General features: G+C 43.1%; 1 protein-coding gene across 1 annotated transcript; it reads right to left on the bottom strand.

Annotated features, from left to right (window-relative positions):
- Window positions 1–2138: 2138 nt before the first annotated feature.
- On the bottom strand, window positions 2139–22237 carry jmy (junction mediating and regulatory protein, p53 cofactor). The gene is made up of 10 exons (XM_041960659.1): window positions 20908–22237; window positions 14622–14795; window positions 6878–7028; window positions 6064–6233; window positions 5469–5634; window positions 4806–4996; window positions 4581–4667; window positions 4183–4278; window positions 3570–4095; window positions 2139–2556 (listed from the first exon to the last, which is right to left on the bottom strand). The coding sequence occupies exons 1-10, from the start codon at window positions 21763–21765 to the stop codon at window positions 2246–2248; spliced, it is 2730 nt and encodes a 909-aa protein (XP_041816593.1). The 5' UTR covers window positions 21766–22237; the 3' UTR covers window positions 2139–2245.
- Window positions 22238–23680: the final 1443 nt, after the last annotated feature.

The following is a 23680-nucleotide window of genomic DNA, read 5'->3' as shown; positions in this document are numbered from 1 at the left end:
TTAAATGATTAATCGATTCATTAAAAGGTTGCAGATTAATTTTCTGATGAATTGTTGCAGCTCTAATTCTAATATTTTAAGAGTAGAACCGTGAAATAGATTTTCATCATCTGTCGGAAACACTTAGCAGTTTCTACCACTTTTTTCCTTTTCGGTCATGTTATTAGGTCTTGGAGAGTAATTTAACGGTAACGTATCATAACTCATCGAGGGAATCCTCTCCACATACTGAAATACTATAATCATCCATCCTTTTCTCCACTGATCTCCATCAAAGAGCAACAGCACAATCAACCGATCACAGAAAAACGATCAAAGCTGGATTCAAGTAATCATTTACATTTCAGTCTGTGCTGAAATATAAATGGTAATTATTATCTATATATAGTTAAAATACTGACCCGGTCAAAATGGCATCCTTGGAGGGGGAAAGGCAGGAGGATGCAGAAGTCAACAGATGGCGTTAATGATGTGAAACCTACAGCTGTTTGTGTGAATATTTCCAGTGTCGGCTCATAACAGACGATTTCGTGCATCCTGCTCTGTTAGCGGTTGCATGACGCTGCTGCTCTCGCTACATTCTGTAAACTTTGTGGACACAGAGATGCTACGAGCCTCCTTCAGATTTTAAAAAGCTCACAGCGACGACATCGCAGAGAGTAGCTCGCTGTGGACGAGCAAACAGAGCGTATAGACGTTTACTTTCTAACCCTGCTGAGCCTCTTAAAGCCTGAGTCTGGCTGTGCTGCAGGTAAACAGTTTACCTGAATCACTCACACACTGCAGGTCTATCAACTACAGCACGTTAAACTACTGATCAGCATTTGATTAATTCAAATCAAACTATCTTCTCACTCCTACTCCTGCTGTTGGAGCTCTAATTTTTAGAATTACATTTCCCATAATGCTCTGGGTGATGTACACAGGAAGTATAATATGATGTATATTATGTATGGTCAGTGCCTCATTTCTTTAGCCTCTATTTGTTTACATTTTGGCAAACTGGCACCATTAAAAGTTTGCCGAATTAGCGGTTAGCACTTCCTGTTAGCAGTGCACTCATGCACGTACAGACAACTGTCACTGGATTACTTTGATACTGAAGAAAACTTAAAAACGTGACAATTCTCAGGCAAGTTCTGCAGTTACAGGGAGCGTCTTTTCTTCAATAATGTGTGAACAGATTAATGGATGCCGATTTGTGACGGGTAAAAATCGCACTTCTTCTTGGAGTCATCACTCAAGTTGCAGCAATTGGGCGCTAAGCGTTTTAAGGTGCCATAACTGCCTCCATGTGCTGATGACCGTGTTTTTAGGAGGGTCAAATCAGAAAACCAAACACCTGCATGCACCTGTCCTCACCTCACACAAACAAATACAACCATCCTTCAGCTCTCACCTCTGGGGAGGCGCGTCACAGTTTGAAAACCTCTGAACTATACGATGGAGATTGAAATTTAGTTCCATATCCTTCCTCTTGTTTTGTCACATTTTACTCTACATGTGTCTATTTCTATACATTTCTATATATTTATATTAAAAACAGGAATGGGTTGACTTGCTAAACACACAAATCTCGACCAGGTTTGGCATTCTTCCCACCAGGATGATGAAAACAAGGCAAATTAGCAAAGGGAGGTAGTAGTTTGTCATTTTGGAACATTTTGATGTTCAATACCTCTTCATGCTAAATATGAAGCTACAGCTAGCAGCTTTCCAAAATGTCAAACTACTCCTTTAGAGAAGTGGGAACTGTCCTGTCCTGCGTACATGTTTAGGCATTGTATGCACTAAAATATACAGTACGAATGGTTGTCACATGTTTGAATGTAAAAGTGTACAGCACACGTTTTCAGTGAAGAGAGTCTGAACCAAACGTAAAAACCAAACACTCACTTCCTAAAACAAACCCATCACAGCAAGCTACAGTACGACTCCGACATAATGAGAGGTTAGAGGTTGTATCCTCACCATGAATGCCACAGCAACAACAACGTAAAAAAAAGATTAGTGGTCCATCTTTACAAACAACTCCAGAAGTGTGGAAAAAAACCTACTTCTGAGCTGTTTTCTGGTATAAAAAAACAAAAAAAAAAACAAGGGTTTTTGTTCAAATTGCACCAAGGTGTCTCCAGGTGACTCAACCCTGGCTTGTCCACTTGTGTTGAGCCATTGTTTTATCTTCATTTTGGCTCCATAAAAGATGAATAAAAAAAAAAAAAAAACATTCTTCCAATAAGCCAAACTAGTTTTCCCAGTCAGTGCACGGAAGGCCTTCATCCTCAGACTCCGACTCCGGCGAGGCCTCTTTGATCCTCCTCAGAGCCTCGTGGATGCTGCGGGTCAGGGCGTCGGCCGAGTGGGGGAAGCTCTTGGCGTGACGCTGCTGCTCCGGCCGGGTCCGCACCTTCTTCAGCCTGACGCCCTGCCGGATCTGAGCCAGGATGTTGTTGCTGTCGTCGTCCGGGTCTGGGGCCAGGACTCGCAGCTCGGCCTTCCTCAGGTGGAAACTGCCCCGTTTGAGAGAGGCCAGCACCTCGTCCATGGGGGAGCTCGCTGCAGACACACACCGACAACGCTAGTTCAATTTAAGGCTTTTTAACACCACACAGAAAGCAATGAAAACCTGCAGGGATGATGTGGCCGAGAATTATTTACCACTAGATCACAGTTCCTACAGCCAAATCAGATTTTACGTTCTTGTTAATGCGAACTGAACATTTCCATGTTGCTTCACATGAAAGCATTCAACTGGCAAACCACAGGAAGGAAGCTTTTATTGTGAAAATTAATTGTTGTTAGCCTGCACGATATGAAGAAAACCTGTGATGTTCAGTAGAGATGATTCTATGACTTGTGACAGATAAAGAAATATCGAAGTGTGCATCTTGGCTATAGAATTGCTATATCTTTCTGCTTTAATAGCTACACTGCTAACGCTGAGTAACCATCACCCCCTGGTTATTTTTTATCAGCCAAAATCTATGTATGCACAGGTATCTGGAGACCTGTTGTACAAGTAGATGGTTGAGTTACCGATAATTGATAAGATTTCTTAAAATAGAATATTTCAAACCTGCCTTTGAAGAAATTAATGGGATATTTCTATGAGTATTGCATCTAATTATTAACATTTCTGTCATGAAAGAACGAGAAAGTAACGACAAATGTCGGCCAATGCATGTCAGCAAAGGAAAATATGAAAAAAATAGAAATTCTTCTGACGAACGTTCATGGTCATTCGAGTTTAGATTTTACGAGGTGCATTGAATGCACCATGAAGTTCCTGTCTATGGCCACTTTGCCATAAAAAGCAATATAGAAATCAGAGTTTACAGGGTGCATGTAGCAGCTAGCAGTTAGTCATATGTGGCAGTTGCCACTCAGTTGATGCGTTGCATTCTGGGATCTGTAGTACGAAACCACATTTGCTGTTCTCGCCAAAAACGAGCGTCACTAATTAAACCGGGACTCAAATCTTAAGTTTTATTACTTTAACAACTTTTCATCTGTTATGATAAATATTAAAAGAATGTTCATGAGGTTAAAAATGTGAGTTTCCTCCTCACCTCTCCTCCACTGCGACAAGTCCAGCGAGGCCGTCTTCCTCAGCTTCTTCCTCGCCGTCAGCAGCTGGCTGCTGTCGAAGAATCGAGGGGAAAACGGAGCCAAAGGCAGAGACGAGGATTCAGACTCGTGGGTGTGGTGCCGAACAGGGCTGCCCGTCTCCCTCCTCTCACCCTGCTGCTGCTCTTCTGAGAGAGGAGGAGGCGGAGGAGGTGGGGGAGGCGGGGGCGGTGGAGGAGGTGGAGGAGGAGGACCCAGGGAGAGAACAGATGGGGAGGCTGAGAGGGGAGGCAGGGAGAGGAAGGGAGGTGAAGGGTCGAGACTTTGCAGTTGAACTGTGGGTAAAGACACGCTGTCGCAGCCGCAGGCGTCCGGGGGAGGAGGAGCAGAGAGTTCTGGGAGGTCGGAGATGCAGTCGGTCTGAACGCTGGCTGCCTGAGTGCTGGGCTGCTGTCCTGCCCTCCTCCGGCTGTGGGGCTGACTCAGACGCAGCCGGCTGGACTTCAGAGTCACCTGGCCGGGATACCGCTGCGTGGGGGGTCAACGAAAGGCGGTCAGAGACGAGGATCAGTCTAAGGTCAAACAGGAGTGGGCCGTGGACGTCTGAGCTCTCACCTGTTTGAGGCTGCGAAGCCTGTCCAGCGTCCTCTGCCTCTCCTGACTCACTCTGGCATTTCTCTTGGCTTCATCATCTTCCTCGGCGTCTCCCCCCTTTACAGGAGACATAAAGCAGGTCTGATGTAGGAACACGTGTGATTTTGTTCTACTGTGTTGCTGAAGTAGTTGATTGATTGATTGATTGATTGACTGTACAGAACCAAACAGGTTCGAATAAACCAATCAAACTCTGATGTTTGCCTGTTTAACGCGTTTTTAAATTTAGGTTGTTGTAAAAGCTGTCAAATCAACTCTTCTGCAGACTAAACAACCAGACCCTGACCGCTTGGTAAGGAAGGTCTCAGTCTGCTTCCAAGTGGACTCTAATGTGTGTGATATAAATATGTGGGTCTCACCTGTAGGAGTGTCTGCAGGGACCTGCTGTCATCGTGGCTACCTTGTCGCTGTTGTATCTTCTGGTTGTGATTGACAATACAGATTTCCTGTAATACAGGACAAAAAGCACATTAATGGTGTGCTAAACTATCCGGTGGAGCTGTTGTAAAAAACATTCCAGAGACGTCTCCAAAGGGTCGGCGACCTCATGAATTCACCCCGCCTCGCTAGTCGGACGTGCTTACCTTCTTGTTTTTGAGGTAGACTTTCTTGGCAGTGATGCGGCCCCTGCGGGCCTCGAGCTGCCGCGTCCTCTGCTGTAGGACGCTGAGTTCTTCATCTCTAAGGGGGGACGGCGGGGTTGTGGGATCTTCTCCACCCTTCATGGCATCAGGGCTCTCAAAGGCGTCGTAGTACACCACCTCATCCTGTCGCTCTGGTGCAACATCAGAACACACTGATCAAAAAGCAGCTAAGTGCCTGAAAAGGTACGACCGCTAACCAAACAATGGTTATTCACCTGCAAATGAGCCACCAGAAGAGCAACACACTGTTCTGGATTAAACTTACTATTTTCTTTCAGGTTTTTGTTCCTGTTTTTTTGTTGGAAGAAAAGTAAAGAAGCGTAGCTGCACACATCACACAGAGGTGCAATTAGAGAATAGCATCAACGAACAGAAACACAAGAATTATGATTTTGATGTGTACTGAGTGGCACTCTTTGTACTTGAAAAATAAATTTGTCAGTGCTGTAAAAACTGTAAATTACCTGTAAAATTTGACATATCTGTACTGCAATTTTTTGTTACCTCACATACGTAGATATTGATATTAATGCCCTCTACATTTTCCCCATGCAGAGAGAAAGCGCTAACACCAGCGTCTGTCACACTGAGCTATAAACTCACCTGTCATTTGCCTGCGTAGACTCTGCAGCTGTGCAGTGAGCAGCAGCTCCTCACAGCGCAGCACCTCTGCCTGAACATCGTACAGCTGCAGCTGCAGCTCATAGTACAGCGCCTCCAGCTGGTCCAGACGCAGTATGGCATCCTCTCCACCTTGCAGACTCTGCATCTAGAACCACAGCCACACAATTACATGACTCTCCAACTGCAGACCAGAGGGCACATGCCACAGGTGGGGTGATTTTGCCCTGCAGTACTTCCTGACTGTGTTTTTAACATAAGTGGAAATTGAGCCAGAGGCAGTGTTCCTGCCCTCTTTAAATACCATATTTACATGCAAGACAAGCATTTGACCCCAGCAGTCATTCCCAGTGAGCCATTTGCCCAGCACAGGATGTTATTCACTCCACTGCAGGATGTCTGAGCCATGAGGTCATTTTTCTAACACAGCCATTATCTTGCTTCACTCCCTTCTCTCTCAACTTGTCTGTTTCCAAGTGTTTGTGTCTCTCATTCTTGTCATTGTGGCTTCAGAGTGTCAGGAGCTTTTTAAGAACGTGCACCTTTGGGACTGAATGAGTGATAAATGAGTGTGTACCTCCTCCTTCAGGCCATGCTTCCTCTGTTCCAGGCAGATTTCTTTGGCCCTCATCAGCTGCAGCGTTTCTTTAGAAACAGAATACTGCAGGCGCTCCATGCGTTCGACTGCTGCTGTCCACGCCGACTTGCCAAACTTCCTCTGGTCAGCCCGCATCCGTTCATACAAAGCTGCAACAAACATATGACTGTCAGAAATGGACTCAAGGTGCAATAATTATAATCGATAAGTTGATCGACAAATTAAATGGTAACTCTTGATTATTGGTTGAATCATTTTGACGAAAAATATGCCAGATTTCCCCGGTGTCGGCTTCCTCTGTGCTTTCTGTGATTGTAAACATAATATCTTTGGGACGCCATCTTGGCCACTGGAAAACTGGGATGGACACTTTTCTCTGTTTTCTGACGTTTTATAAACTGAACGATTAATCGATTGAGAAAGAAAATAACTGGCAGACTCATCAGTAAGTTGCAGCGCTAGAAATGGAAACTAAAGCAGTGTTTTAGAAAAGTGCTCTGACTCAGGTAAGTGAAGCCTTTTCCATTTCTGAACAGAAATCAGCTGACGTGTTTGCTAGCAGTTCACAGCTGAGATGTTTTGAGGATTAAAATACTTTGGGAAGAAGGGGGGACTTTGGTATGTGAGTGGTTGGAAATGAGGATCTGAGATGGGGGAATGCTGGTTTTAAAAGATCCCTATGTTGAGTGTTAACTGCACTTTGCTATGGAGTAAACATACAACTCGATGGTTCAAAGGTCAAAGCAGAACAAAGGCCCACACTGCTGTACATCAGCCTCCTTTGTGTGTTTACCTTTCTGTGCTCGAGTCGTGGTTTCGAAGAACTTGACAGTGAGGTCCTGTATGGAGAGCACGGCAGCGTGAGCCTTCTTCTGCCAATCCTCATCCTCCTTCCTCAGGCTCTCCACACGACGAGGACCGAGACGCTCCGTCTCTAGTGAGATCTGATGGGGGTCAGAGCGGGTTGTTAAAGCAGGTCAAACATAAAAATAAATGCATCGGCACAGAAGAAGTTCAGTCAGAACGGATCAGACTCCCACCCACCATGTTTCATATAGTTATAGTACAACATGACAAAAGTTTATATTCATGTCACTCCAATTATTATTCTCTTGTTTATCTTATTTGGTGGGTAATTATAGCCAAAGTTTTGAGGAATGTGTAATGTTACTATGAGTCAATGAGTTAGCTGGGAGCTCCAACTTGAGTTAGCCTATATTTGTTCTGCTCGTAGTGTACCCCTGCATGTGCAGACAACTATCATTGGATTATTTTGATGCTGAAGAAAACTTAAAATCGTGATGATCACCAGGCAAGTTCTGAAGTTATACGGAGCGTCTTTTGTCTGACCTCTAAGCAGATTTATGAATGTTTACTCGCGACGGACATCGAAATTATATCCTCGGAAAGTCACACTAGACCTCGAAATATGTGTGTTGTGTCTGTGTGTTCAGATTGGACTGAGATGTGACTCTGCACAGGAATACTGTTATGACGCAAATCGAAGTAATCTGTCGCTAAGGGTTTCAAAACACCTTAAATGCCTCTGTGGGTTGTGTGTCAACTTCCTGTTGTCCTTAGAGCACCAGCATGCACCTGTCCCTTTCACCTCATGTATTATATGTGCCTCACCTCTCTCCCTCAGTACTAAAACCTCTGCTACAGATCATTAACGACAGTGCTCTGTAATACCTGCAACTGACAGCAGGTGGCAACAGTGAGCAGTGACCAAAGGCATGCCTGCGCATGTTTATGTTTAGAGTGACACTAACCCAGTGTCCTACTGGGCTGCTGGAACAATAAATAAAAGACCAGATTAAAAAAAAGTCTGATAACAGAGCAAGAACAATCTGAACACACTCTGGAAGGAGTTTATAGTACACGGGACAACATCACATATCAACCAGGATTCATTTTTCACAGTTCACCAGCTCGTGTCAGGCCATGTGAAAAAGAGTGAGAAACAGGGAAAAGGCAGTGCCACGTGGAGCCCTGTCCTGGGTGTTGACTGAGAACTGAACCCCCCCTCCGAGAGAAGACCACATGGAACAAAATGTACACAGACAGATCAGCTCCCTGTGAGGGCCTCACGCGCATACACTCATATATTAATACCTCAATGTAAAACAGATGTGTGTAGGTGCTCAAAAATAAACAGGACCACAGTAATCAGCAACAAACCTCAAAAGGCCTTGATTTATGTTGTGTGTGTGTGTGTGTGTGTGTGTGTGTGTGTCTGCACGTGAGGCACCAGAACAGGGAGTGGTTTTGGGGTGAGTGGGGGAGGAGAGATTACATCAGAGACCAGAGAGGAAAAGTCTGGCAGAAAAAAAAAATCATTTCAGGAATGAGAGAAGTCAAACGAGAACGAAAATATTAACTTGGCTTGCTTTTCGCCCTGATCTCATTGTTTAGATATCGTTTAACAGAGAGGCTACAGTACCAAAGTGCTGGAACAGTTGCACCTACATGTGAACTCATCTGAAGACAGGAGCGGGGTCCAAAATGTAACGCTGGCGGAGCAACAAATGGTGGAGAACTTTGCCCTGAGCAGATCAGTCAGACCCGGTGACATGTCACACTGACATTTAAAAGCATCTGTTGTTTAACGTCTTTACATTTTGCTGTTGTTGAGCTAAAAGAAAAACATCTGTGCATCAAGACTGTCATTGTGTACAACAGGATTTATGCAAAGTATCCACACAACTGGCAAAATGGATCTTTCTGTTTTTTTAAGCCAACAGTTGATTAGCCTTACTTTAACAAAACATGGCAGTCCTGCAATCTAACCACCATTTATCTTTTTTTCAAGTAAAAGTCACAACAACAATCTTGCTAGTTCAGACCTGGAACCACTTCCATGTGACCGTAAGCAGTACTCTGAACTGAATTCAGTCAGGTTGACATAAAGGCTGCAGCAGCACAAGGTGATACATACAGCGAGTGGAGAGAGATGAATGCATGTCTTGTACTGCCTTAAAAAAATATATCATCTGTGCCAAGTCATTTTAATAACTACATAAATAATAATAAAAAGCGTGGCGGAGATCAGTCTTCTCATATCAGATCAGTCTATGACAATAATTTTACTGCCGCCCGGGCCAAAAAAGGTTAAAAAAAAAAACAGTGTTCATTCATGCAAACTGTGTGGATGAACAAATGAATGTTCAGTGAAACTCTTGATATGTACTGTAAGATAAAAGGAACAAAAGTTCCGGAGTCTGAGAGGGGCTTTATACTCCCAGAAAAACTTTAAAATAGACATAAATCCAGGTTTTAGCCTTCAAAAGAGGAACATAAGAGTTGTGATCAAAACAACAACCAACAAACACACAGTTTAATTAAATTAAAACCATACAATCCATGCATGCTGTTAAAAAATAAGTATGACCTGAAAGTATCCGAACGCTGTTGAAAGTGGGTGAGATGACTTCAGGGGAGTATTCATATTAAAAGAGTTCAGCAGAGGTTCAGCATTAGCGAGCGTGTTCAATTTAAACCTGTACAGCTGCTCTGCAAACAGGCGAGGTGACATATTTGTCAGTGTGAGACCGAGGCTGAGGAGACATATGGTCACTGAGGACACGACTATACAGCTAAATGTTGATCTGGAGTCAGAGTATCACAATTCCTTTGCATACTAGTCACGCGGTGTGATGTGAGTGTGGTAACCTAAGATCACTAATTAATGTTCAGAAGTCTGCAAGTACCAGGAAACAAACTGCATACTTAGTGTAAGTGCCAGTTTTTCACCTGCATAGTATCATCCAGCAGCTTCCTTCTTGTGTAGAACTAAAAGCGAGCAGGAAGCGGCGGGGGAGATGTAACTGTGAGTGAATTCCCTTAACACCTCTGGACAACAGCTGCTGGTGACAAAACACAGACGAGTCAGACTCTCTGAAAATAGAAGTGACGCCAGTTCCCGTGGAAAAGTGCTGGGATTGCAGCGTGGATACTGTCATGGTGGTCCTTATCTCACTTGGTTGAAATAGCAAGTAAAAATGCCTTTTTGTGAGTGTTAAATACGACGCAGTCTTCGTCAGGTGGAGGATGGAGGAACACTGGTTGGTTCCACAGTGCAACTGATTTAAAAGGTTCGGATGACGGCGGGTTTATTGTTTAATCTGTATTTTTTTTATTGTCAACAAATCCTGTTTGATTTTACAGTCAACAAGTTTGTACGCCTGTTTCATGTTCTTCCTCTGTGCCACAGAGCTCCACTGTTGTCTAAACTATTAAAAACACATCAGTGAGCAGCCCCTTTGCACTGGGTGACACGTTCCTTCATTACCATGAACACGCACACTTGATTTTGACTCGGTCACACATACACCATCCTGCTGCCAGAAACAACCACAGCTATACTGAATGTGGATTACTCCACTGCTGAAAGTAGTCCCTCAGAAATCCACTATTCCTGTTTGAGTGACATTTGCTAAAACTACAACATTTTAGCATTGAAACTGAAGATTTTTGAGAGCTGTTTTTATGACAGGGTAGTAAATGTTGGCACTTGGTTGGTTTTGGCCTTTGTTAAAAAGCAATGAAGAAAAAAAACAAACTTACACTTTAAGATGAAAGACCTCTCACACACTCACAGCACTACTTGGGACAGGTAATAGGTCATCAGCAGGGAATCGTGGTAAACATGAAGTTCCTTCACCCCTTATTCATGAAACCTGATCAAAGCTACAGCCCCTCTGCATTTTGTATTCACCTCTACAAACGTCTGCATTGAGTGGGCTCATCTTCTTTAAATGTACACATTAAAATACAAAATTAATTTGACTCGCCACTGACATCTTGGTCAGCAGTCTTGAACCATTTATTTGAGCTGAAACAATCAGTTGATTGACAGAAAAGTGATTTTTTTTTTAACATGCACTGGGTTTAGCATCATTATAAACTGAATGTCTTGTTGGTCAGACAAAACAACACATTTGAAGACATCATCTTGGGCTTTAGAACATTTTTATGCCCACTGTTTTGCAATTTTCAGATATTTTACGGACCAAATGTTTAAAATCAACTACTCAAGAAAATAATGAGACTAATCAATAATGAAAATAATCTTTAATTGCATGTTTCGGTCATGTCTGTATGTGCACATTCCAATAATAAACTAGCCTCATGCAAATCAACCTTCAGGTAGATGATTTACTTACATTTAGGTAATAGAACTATTTAATTTGCATCTTATGTGACATTTCAAAATTTGTGTAAAGTTTGTTTGACAGCTGGAGGTAAATGCAGCAGGTCTTTGAGGGACCACCATGACAACCGTTGCCATGTAACAATGCAGTCGATGTGAAACAGTAACTGGAGCTCATTGTGGTGCAAAAGTATGTCAGACACGTTACAGAGAAACCGCATTTTTAATTCATGGCTGCCCTCTGACCCTCCAGGCAACAGGACACCTACACTGCACCGTGCCGACAGGCAACAGGTCCATCCAACAACGCACCATTCACCGAAATACATGACACCCTTTGTTGTTGATTCATTCAGGTGATCATTCATTCACTGCTCCATCTGCTCCTTCATTCACCACTTCAGCTCAGCTTAGACGACTAAAGTTGAGTAGCAACAACTCTTTTGACAATTGCTTCATTGTTTGCATCATTTTTTAAGTAAGTTTAACCTGAAGATAAACCAAATGATTAATCGCGAAAACAATCTGCAGATCAATCGGGAGGCACGGCCCTAACTTACAGTAAAGCCTGTCACCTCTGAACAACCCTGAAATATCACTGCTAAAAGCACATTACCTCCTCCTAACCCCACAAATTCCCTCTACTGTTTGACGCCTCTATTTCACAAAGCTGAATCTTAACTGAAGTTGATTTCAACAGTCTGGCCTTTGGCTTGAATCACCGTGGCGGCTTCACAACACCTTCACGCCTGTCGTGTGTTCACACTTGCAGATGAAGTCATGGCGGTCTGTAATTCTCACAAGCAGCTCACACTCAGCAGTTCTGGTCTTTTTCACCTCACCTTTGCGACATTAAGTGGAATGCAAACTGTATGTAAATTTCTGCATCCTGTGCTCCTCCTCTCCTTCGCTTTCTTCACCAAGGAAAACATCTCTATGATGATGAACCCCTGACTCATCAGTTTGGAAGAAACCAACCGCCTCTGTCAGCAGCAAGGACTCATTTGCATGCAGCTTTGTTTTTCAGCCGTTGGATCGCCCTGAGGGGAACAGGTGGTATAGCTGGAAACTTTGGCATCATACAGAGTTCAGTTCTCAGGAAGCTCCATTAAGTATGTTTAAGTGGTTAAAATAAACTACAGAGTGTGTGTGCTCGCGCTAATGAAGGAACATGTCACCCAATGCAACTGTGTGGCTCAATGATGAGTTTCAATGGCGCTCCACGACACAGACACTAAGCTACTGCATCTTAGCCTTTGTATACACAATACAATACATGTCAGTAGGATCAATCCACTGTTGGTTTTGGCTTTAATGGGATTTCACTGACAAAAAACAAAATCTCAAATACCACCAGACTGATTGCTTAAGAAAAAGTGCTGCATACATTTTGATGATTCAGTGAAATTTCTTAATTTAGATCAGCACCCGCCCAAGAACTCAAATACCATCATAATAAACACTCTTAACACACCCACACAGTCATGTGTGTTGGTTAGTGACACGATGCTGGATAATCATGCTGTGTGAGGAATGTAGTTTAGAGAAGGGGACGTTCTTACGACGCAGCAGAGGGTGAATGACTGAGAGCGTCTATGAGGGAGGAGGGAAGGCAGAGATACAGGGACAGCACATATCCAGTTTAACAGCACTCAATACTGCGTAACACAATATCAAAGCTGACACGGGCTGCAGAGTCCAGTCTAACTCAAACTTGATTCCCTGAACACTCTGGCTAACAAGATACAGACTTTGGCAGACTCCTATTCATGCCCTGTTGGATATGCTCGTTATTTCTGCCTCTCGTCTCTCTGTCACCAGAACACTTTCTCCTCCTTTGTGCTTTTTCTGACCCGCTGGATTGGACTCCACCTCAGAGTCCGACAAAGATCTGGTAACTCATGAAATTCTGTGGGATGGACACACCTGTTTGCCGTGGTTACTTCACTCCTCATTAACTAGTGTGCTACATCTACTGCACGTCCTCAAAGATTCTCACACACAAACAAAGGAAAACAGTGTCTGTTAGAAACGGTGAGACACGTCCATCAATAACAGCACTCCTTGTTCACAGAGTCATAACTCAGTCAGGTCTGAACACACAGACGTGACGCACATACCTTTAGATTTAGTGTGACATAGACTTTCCGGGGAAATCATTATCTCCAATGAACATCACAAAGAAACATCCATAAATCTGCTGAGAACTTACAGTCATAAGATGCTCTGTATCACTGCAGAACTAGCCTGAAAACCGTCAGGTTTTTAGGTTTTCTTCAGCATCAAAGCAATCCAGTGATAGCTGTCTGTAACATCCAGGAATGCACTGCAATCAGCACTGCTAATGGCCATTTCAGAATAAAGGGATTTAAATTGCAGCCCACATTAAAACTCACTGATTCCATGGCAACACTTTACTTCCTGTTTACAGGGCAAGTTGTCTGATTTTATTTGTGCTATAGACTGAACTATTGAGTGTGCGTTATCTCCACAGTAGTGACCGAGTGAACAAAGCCGTGACTTTGGACAGAGCCAAAGAGGAAACTGTAACAGTGGAAGCAAATCTTTTCCTAGGTTGGAAACTGTGTCACATTGTGACATTTTGTCAGTAACGTTCATGTGTGTTGTTATTTAATTAGCAGTTAGAGAAACAACAGTAAATTCATCCTTTCTGCTGTTCAGTACTTTAAAATGCATACTGAAATATAAGTAACTTCTTCCTGTTGGGCTGCTGTACTGTGAGTGCAAAGTCCTTTGACCTATTGACCCGACCTGGCATTTGTTAAGACTGAACCCAGATCTATGAAGGCCATGGGACAGTAGAGATCAGCCTGCGGATTTACTTCCCTTTTCAAGCCTCTAATGAAGAAAAACAACAACGATGGAGTGTGGAAAGAGTGTGGAAAACAGAAGAGTGTGCTGAAGCTGCAGAATTACTGAGTGGTTTAGTGGCTGCTGTAATAATACTTATGCTGGTTGTTAAGCCGCTCTGGGCGGGGAAAAAAGCCTCTCTGGCTGATCCTCTGCCCTACACAGCCCCCAGATGCAAAGCTACAGGGTAGCACAGACCGGCTACTACACCATCATTATCATCACATGTACCCTCAGCAACTAATGCTAATGTCATTACAGTGGGTTTAGGAGGGTAGGCTGAGAGGAGGACATTAGCAGGCAGTGGTTCAGGGCTCGTTTCCCACCACTAACCTTGGCTTTTAAAACCACAAAAATAGCATTGTAACTGGTGGAGTACACTATAGTAGAGAAGCAAGTCAAAGTGTGTTCCAGGACAGGCCAGTTAGCCGGCTTCATGAGGTCTAAACCTACTTAAATCAAGCCCTTAAACAGATGGTATTTGTATCTGTGTTTGTGTGTCCGTGTGTATTACCTTAATCTGCTGTCTGCGCAACATTGCCAGTTCCCTCATGTCCCTGAATGGCTGAAGCAGGTAGTGGTAGAGCTGAGTCGTCGCCTCCAGCAGCGCTCCGTACGCCTCGTCCTCCTCAGGGTACACCTGCAGCAGCTCCACCATGCTGTCCATGGCTTTGTGTTTGTCCAACACCTGGGACAACACATGTAGAGAGAAGATGAAGCTGTGAAAATGGTGCAGCAAGAGATTGACACGGTGCAGCATGTTAGACTCCAACATTCAAGGACAAGGACAATACATTTCATTCTAACGAGTCAGGGGAAAAAAGGTTTAATATTTTCTTAAACAGCTGGGTGCTGTGGACTGTTTTTTGGGATAATCAATTAATCGATCATCAAGTTTTTTTGAAGAAAAAAGTCGAAAGTTCATTGGCTTCAGGTGCTCAAATGTGCCTACTATGAGACAATTAGCTGGCTTCTGAGTCTTGTATGATAGTAAACTGAATATATGGGGATTTGGGGCTGTTGGTTGGATGAAAGAAGACATTTGAAAGCATCAATTGTGGCTTTAGCAGATGAAAAAAGTCGTTTTTCACACCAAGCGATTAATTGAGAAAGTAAACGGCACTTTGAGAAATAATAAGAATTGTCAGTTGTAAATAGGCGTTAATGCTTTGTTCATTAGAGTTATTTTCAGCTGCACATTTGGTGCTTAGAGACACAGTGCCCTGAGTTATAGTAATGAAGGAACATGCCACCCAGTGCAAGGGTAAGGTCATGAATGTGGTTTTTATAGTTTATGGACAACAATGATAGTCAATCACACATGGCTGGTTACTGGGATAGATTTACTGTTGGATGTGGTCTTTTCATGGGATTTGTTGATCGTGCGAACAATAAAATAAAGAATATCACCTGAATTAACCTTTAAATGCATCCGAGTATGACAAAATATGCACTATTATTGGAAAATGATGCTAGCTTTGCTAAATTGAATGTAAAAACTGCATTTTAGTGTGTGAGCCCTGAACAAAAGCTCTTTCAAAGCTCAAGGAAAAAAATCCAAATCTAATCTATAAAAACGAGAGTGAAGAGTGTGAGAAAGTGAGTGCAGGCACACGAGTGTGTGTGGTCAGGAGTGATACTATAAAATATACCGTTTGAGTGCAGCACAATGAGAATAAATTGGCCCCAACTGTTGCTGATTCATACCATATGTCCTGCCATCCACAGACTGTTCATTGTTTGTGAGATAAACGCTATCAAAACAGCTATTGTACTCAGAAATACAATTCATCTCGCAGCTCTCAGAAACCACTTGCTCCAATTCATACAGTACAATAATTCTCCTTCACTTCTGCTTCAGATTATATTGAAATGTGCCACCACCCAGTCTTCATCCAGAGCGGCGAATAAAGTGCTCTTCCCTCTGCAAGGAGCGACAGATATGAATAGAGACTCTTATATTAACTCCAGGCTGCTTTTCCAAAGCCCTCCATGTTGGGAACTGGGAAGGACACTGCACGATTCAGCTCGAACACTGCTCCTACTGTTTACCTTGGGTCTGTGTCTCCGTGGTAACCACTGGCCAACCTTACACCGACTCCCTGCCCCTGCAGTCGCCGCTAGCCAGGAAAACCCCTGGGCTAAAATGAGCTGACTCCTGCCCGGGCACGAGCTGGCCCAAGCAACGCTGTTCGTGTGCTGGTTTAACTTTCAAACGCCAAACTTAGATTCAATAAATAAATCACTGACACTGGACTCACATTTGCAGAGCTGTTTCTTTACAATGCAACATTCTCATTTCCTGCTGTGACTGCATTCACATATTCAAATCTATCTGATGGTGAAATGCAGTTTTGTTTTGTTTTTTCTTTGTTGTACACTGAGTATCTCCTGTTGGTCAAACCAAAACAAGCTATTTCACTTTGGTCTGTTTGGAATTGTGTCGGGCAATTTTCATTATTTTCTGACATTTTATAGACCAAATTATATCACGTAACTGACAAAATAATCCGCAGTTAATCAATAATGAAAGCAATCATTAGTTTCAGCCCTAGTTTTAACTCTCGGTTCAAATTCATCAAAATGAATGTTAACTAAATTAGTTATTTAATGCTGTGGAGATATTACGGGACACCTAATTAGTCATTGTACAGCTTGTAGAGCTCTCCTCCACAATCACCAACGCTGATTTCTGTTTTTCAAACAGAAATACTGACTAAACATAAGAAAAATGGCTGAACTCCAGGGGGGACCGTAACATGAAGTGTGCTTATCTAGCACTTTTCCAACTTATTTGAGAAAACTAAATTACCATATGCTACATTTAGCTGTATAGTCTACAGAAAGTAATCCAATTTGCCATGAGTACATAATTACAGGACGACCTGAGTGATACGAGTCACAGCATAGCTGCTCCAGCCCTGTCATCAGGACTAACTCTTCCAGTTTTGCCAGTGCTAAATCTGCTGTCTGGCTGCCTTTTAATTGAGCTCTCTCGCAAGACGAACACGCCTCGACTGTGATATGAGCAGACACTCTGTTTAACAAGCCTTTGAAGGAAGGTAGCGCTATCTAGGAGACGTAAAATGCAAAATGAGTCTAAGCGGGAATACCAGCTATCTTTCCCGCAAATAGCACTAAATGGTGAGGTTCATCAACATCAATCAACTGAACTCAGACCTACAACTAGAAATTGTTTGAGCGATGTGGGTTCATTCTGTACAATGTTCAGTATTTTCTGCAAATATTTAATGTAGGGATGCAACAGAGAATTAAGGGTATCTTTACCTGTGCCAACAACATCCACCTTACAGACAATATGACTGCTCTCAAGCCAAAGATGAAACAGCTGGTTGACAACAAGTACATATGTTGCATACACATTAGAAAATAAATATGTATTAGTGGGTAAAAACTAGAATTACCGCCTTGTGGTTGTTTACCCCCACCAACCAGTCAAGTTGTAGTTTACATCCATGTTTGTCCAGACTCATGATATATGTAGTGAAGACTTAATACGATTATTTTCTGGTGTGATGGAAGTTATCGATACACTGACATGTATGTATGTTGATCACCAGAATCAAATCAGTTCATCCTTGCACCAAATTTGGAGAAATTCCAAAACGGCGTTCCTCAGATATGGCATTCACGGGAATGTGACGGACGCACAACCCAAAACATAATGCCTCCGGCCACAGCTGTCGCTGGCGTGGAGGCACAGAAACTACCTGCACACTCTAATGTGACGCATGTAATGTAAACAAACTAAAGCTAAAATGGCATCCCACAAAGCTAAAATAATGCAGACTAATCCCACAGTGGCGTCGGTGGCTAACGTGCACACTCACAGTGACAAACACACACACAAAACATACAGTAGGCATGCCAAAGTGAACACATAACAAAGCAGAAAGCCTAAGAAGGCAAGCAGTAAGGACAGAGATTATTCAATTATTTTATACATTTATGCCAGACTCGCTATGATCTGTGACTCAAAGACACCACACTTGGCAGAAACACTTCATAAAAACTTTGTTCACAGTGCTTCACACACAGTGCTGACAAAGGGTTAAACCCAACTCCTGTCCAGTTATTTTCCATCAGACACATAAAAAGTAATTGTATTTATACGGCGTGAATTACTGTTTTACATTCTCAGTGTGTTCTGAGAACGTACAGTAAAAATGCAGCTACCATGTATTTCTCATGTAATGATTTTACACACAGATGATAGCGATTATTTTAGGCATCCATTAATCATTTGGGCAACTTATCAAGCAAAAATATTTTCTTGACTGCGTGTATTGTTTTCTTTTCTCTGGATTATATCACTGTAAACCTAATATCTTAAGTTTTGGATTGTTTCGGTTGCACAAAACAAGATATATGAAGACGTCACCATGGGCTCTGCAGATGAAAAATGGATAGAAAATGAGGAAACGAGCCTCAAATACATGCATGTGCATTAGAGCTTGATTAAAACTAGTCAATCGATCAGTGTGAATATGTGCTGGATTTCTTTGCACTTTTATGACAGTAAACTGAGTTCAGGTTTTGAACGGCCGGTTGCACAAAACAAGATGTTATCATTAACCATGGACATCTACAAAGAGCCCACCAAAGCCATTAAAGTGTAACGATTAGCTTGAGACATGTCAAGCTTACTGTAGGCAAGCTGTTAGCCTAATTCTGTCGAACAACAGGCCACAGATAAGGAAAACCTGTAAGTCTCTAGTCAATGATTGACAGGTGTATGCCTATTTGTGTGGAGTTTTCCACGAGTCAGTCTTTTTGCATATTTGGCTCACAAACAGGGTTGAGATTCAGGTGAGATAAAGGGCACAACAGCGACTCTGCAGCAGCTCCATAAGCCAAACAACAAAAACATCATCACCAGCAGAAGGGATCAATACTAGACTGAACATCGGGCTGTGATACTCAGATCTATTCTAGAGCCCTTATTGCTAATGGGCACAGAGCCAGCGAGCATCTTCAAGTAATGCTGTCCTTATACTTTCTTCTAATCACATAATATCTTAATCTCAGTCTGTAGTCTCTTCTTCATGGTGGCAAGTGATCTGCATAAGATATACAGTACATTAAAGCTGGAACCAGAAAATTCTGGGCAGTTTTGCTTGAAAACAAATGTCAAAATAGTCATCTATAGATTGATTAATTAAATATTTAACTAATAATTTAATGCAGCTCTGCACGACAAAGCAAACTATCAATTAAATGTGTAAAAAAAATGGTTAAACTTTCATTTATCTTTAACAGACTTAAAGTACATGTCCTGTTTTCTTTCTACAGTATGTCATTAAATCTAGACTACAGGCTTTTAGGTGCTGGAACCAGGTCAGCTCGCAGCGTATTATATTACCTGCAGTCAAAGTTTATCAAGGATGGACTTAGTGTGCAGGGAAATGGAGACACGTGCAATCCAATGAAACTGTCCTGTAACAAATAAAACCTCTGTTGACATTGACACCGTCTCAGAATGAGGATTTGAGGCCGTAGTGTTTGGTGTTGCTTTGATGTGAATCTGATTTTGTGTTTTTTCCATGGATGTAAATGGGAGGTACAAAATATTAAAGACAAGATATGACGACACTTTTTGTCTGTGTTATTGTTTCGACAGTTATTTTTCATTACTCCTGCATGTTTCATCAATTGGTCGACTCGTCTTTTGGTGCAAGTGGTGACGTCTTCAAGTTGCTCGTTTTGTCCGAGCAAAACCAAAATGATGTTCATATTACGACAATGCTGTAGCACCAAATCCTCATTTTTGAGAAGCTGGACTCAAGAGAGTTTGGTATTCAACAATTAAAATATTATCAGAACCGCCATTTTTTAAATTTTCTGTTGCTCTACAACTACACATTTAATCTACCAATTATTTCAGCTCTATTGTGGTCTATTATTTGTCCCATTTTTAAAGGCCAGTGTGCATCCTCACATGCAGACAGACTTCGCTTGACCTCAGTGGGTCCAGCTTCTCATGTCATACATGTTTTGTGTTTTGGACTTTGGTTTAAACAAAACAAGACATTGTCATCTCCTTTAAAAGAAGCAGGTGAGACATTCTGTCCTTAAATGATGTCTTTCTGCTTCCCCAAGCCCTAACCCAGATGTTTGTGCTTTGTAAACAACAGAGGAGGTGAAAGACTTTGCCTGAAGCTTTGACTCCTCTCAAACGCACACACTGACTGTGATCACTATGATTTCATTTGGACTATCTCAAGTGCTCTGGCTGGATTTGTCACACTTGCTAGTATTTGGCACATTTCCTACAAACATGACTGAAAATATACTGTAGCGTGGTGAGCTAAGTGCATGTTTGCAGCTTTCTGGACTAACACTGCAACAACCCTCAACAGCTGTGGTGACGCATCATTTCTGTAACTCCACCTCTAATTGTTCTCCTGCGTTTCTATGGAACTCCCTTCAAACTGTTCAGCCAACTGGAGTGTGATGTCTGGCCAGAGCAGATCATATTACAGGCCTGTGAATGTGCAGCAACAGATGGTAGATCACAGGGGGGGACAAAGGAAGAGGAGGAGACTAAGCAGACTATGAGGCACAATTATGCTCCCAAAACTACATGCACTTTGGGATCTCAGCAGTCTGTGGTTGTCCTGTCCCTCCTCAAAAATGCCTGTCCATGTGATAGAGGGCTAAATTTAAAGGGGGTTTTGTAGACTCACAACACCAAGCACCAAAAGATGCATAACCCACGTGTACTTAAAATAAAAAAGCATCACCAAAACTACAAAACAGGAAAAGATAAGTTAATTCACCTCTTGCATTCGTCTTTTGGCCCTCTCCAGAGCATCCTCATAGCCTTTCTGCCTCAGCTCACTCAGGCTCTCGTAGTAGTCCTCCGTGTCGTCTCCCTCGGAGAAAAGCACCTGTGAGAGGATCTTCCATCCGCAGGTGTCCAGGGCATGACCCAGGTACACCTGCAGCTGGTAGCACAGGGCGTCCGTCTCCCGCTGCGACACCCCAGTCGCACCGAAAAGCACCGTCCACACGCCAGACTGCTCCTCGGGGAACAAGGGTAAACACGGCTCTAGATCCGAGTTGACGGCGCACAGCTGGAGGTGGGCTGCCCTCAGGTCCTGGAAGGAGAACAGCCCGGCCCAGCTGAAGTCCTCACGGCCGGGGTTCTCACTGTCCCCTGGGTCTGCATCATCCGGAGAGAGCGGCACATCCACGGGGTCCAGGATCTCGATATCTATTACCTTCGGTGTCACAATATCCCAGGAGCCTAACGTGTGGCTGATGCACTCGGATGTCTTAGAAATACCGACTTTTAAAGCCTTTGTTGCGGGTTTTCCTTTGGGGACAGAGTGCGGTCTAACTTTACCCGCTTGGCAGACTTCATCTTTCTTCGTCGTGACCGGACTTTTTTTGTGATTTTCTGCCACGGAGGCGCCGGGGGCAGGAAGCACGACGGCGGGGCTGCCGTCGAGGAGCGGGTCCAGAAAAGTGGTCCGTCTCTGCACGGTTCTGTTGTGGCACGTTATGGCGAACTTTCCCTCGATGTCGTTCCAGGCCACGATGAAGACAAATTTATGCCTTTCTTTTTCGTCGAAGACTTTAGGTCGAACGGATACCCATCCGGACTCCAAGTTATCCTCCATGGTGAATGACATCTCATCCAGCCAGTGAAAAAGACAAGTCGATTAACGCAAGCCAGAGAAAAAACCTCTCTGATGTCGAGGCTAAAGGCTACTGCTAGCTAAGGGTAGCTAACGTTTGATGCCAGCTAGAAAAGTAAGATTTGGCGTAGCTGAAGCGAACAACCGGACTAGCTAAATTAAGAGGTGAGACAAAGGCTGTCCAGCTTTGTTTACCCGCTGCCAGCTGCGTGTGAGCTGGTGAAAACGCAGCGAACGTCGTTATCCCTCCAAACGGTCCGATTTGGGGTTCAGACATTAAGAAGTTCAAGCGGCCAGATGCGCTCGGACACAGCGATGTAAACGAAGGGGCGAAGTCGGCTTCATATTGGGGCAGATAATGTCGGTTGTCATGGCACCTGCCCGCTTACCTGCCCGATGCTCGCGTTCAGTAACGCTGACTGTGTCGCTCTTTGTCCGTTCACAGACAATGCGGTCGCGCGGCTCGGCTCTCGGTGTCACGTGTGAGCTTCTGTTTACAAGCAGTGAAGGTGCGTGCGTGTTGTCAAATCCGGGGAGGGATTTAACTGGTGCGCACACCAACACACCATGGTGCGTTCTGGTTCTATGATTAGAGTAGTAAATTCGAACTTCTCGAAAATGTCCCTTGTTGTAGCTTTTAACCGGTCATAATGTCAGTTAATATTGAAAGGGTGTACGAAATTCAGTTTTTGGGTGCAACTAAGAGAGGGGTGGCACTGCAAAACCACGGCAAAGTGACGTAATATAAACACAAAGAGACGCAAAATGGCAACAATGAGATGCAAAGTGACCACAAAGACACACAGAACGATCAGGAAGTAACACAAAATGGTAGAAGATAAACACACGGAGACGCAACATGTTCCCAAAATGATGCAAAACCACAACAATGTGACACAAAACCGCCACAAAAAGACGCATAGCGTACACAAAAGTTTGTAGTCATTTTGTGGCTCTTTCAAGTCTGGATGTCTTGCTCCTGTGTAGGAGGAATGGGGGGGGGGGGGGGGGCTTTTACACGACCTTGAGCAAGTACCAATTGCATGATCATCTGACTATAGCTAAAGGTTGTTTAGGGTTACAAATAGCAGCAAGACGCACATGACGTTTATGACCACTTTTTCCCCATGTCACTTGAAGGCACCATAATAGTCCCTTTATTTAGATGAGTTTATTAAACCAAACGACAGCCAGAGACAGAAAATAAACTGCCATCAGTTAGTTTTCTCATTCTTTAATTTAACGTTGTTCATTAAACATTTGGTAATTTCCGTCAATTCTCCTTTTTCTCTCTGTACATCGCTCGACGTGCACGAGGAGCATAAACATCTGCACGTGGGCAAATCCATGACGCAAGCACGCCGATAACGTGCCGACGGCTGGATGCTGTATGGCAACACAACTCGGACAAAAAGGTATTTCATGACAAACAAATCGGGATATGTCAGTTTTAAATCACCCCTTCGTGGCTTTTCAAAAGAAAATCATGTCAAAACTAGAAAGAAAGTCATGCTAATTACTCCTCCTGTGAATTAAAAGGTGAAGTAACACTACACGCGTTTTGGAGCTGTACTTATCTATTTATCCAGACTGTTTGTTTTCACTGAGGCAATAACAAAAAAACACTGTACCAGCCCCAAAACAAAGACATTTCACAAAAGCCGAATTTAAAAGATAAGAGTTTTATCCATCTGTTTATTTCTCTTCTTCTTCTTTGGTATTGTTTTTCCCTTTAATACTGACGAATTTCTTTTATTGCTGCTTATTGCACAGTTTTGCTATAGAAAAGCACACTGATATTTTTTAAAGGATGTTTTAAAATAGCCAAAGCCAACAGTCGTACTGCCTGGTTCCATCGTGTTGAAACAGATGTACTAAAAAAAGGTCTTTGAATTCAGGTTGAAGTAGT

Source organism: Chelmon rostratus, chromosome 19, assembly GCF_017976325.1.
Source record: "Chelmon rostratus isolate fCheRos1 chromosome 19, fCheRos1.pri, whole genome shotgun sequence".
Taxonomy (NCBI): Eukaryota; Metazoa; Chordata; class Actinopteri; order Chaetodontiformes; family Chaetodontidae; genus Chelmon; species Chelmon rostratus.
This window is presented reverse-complemented; position numbering and strand designations above follow the sequence as displayed.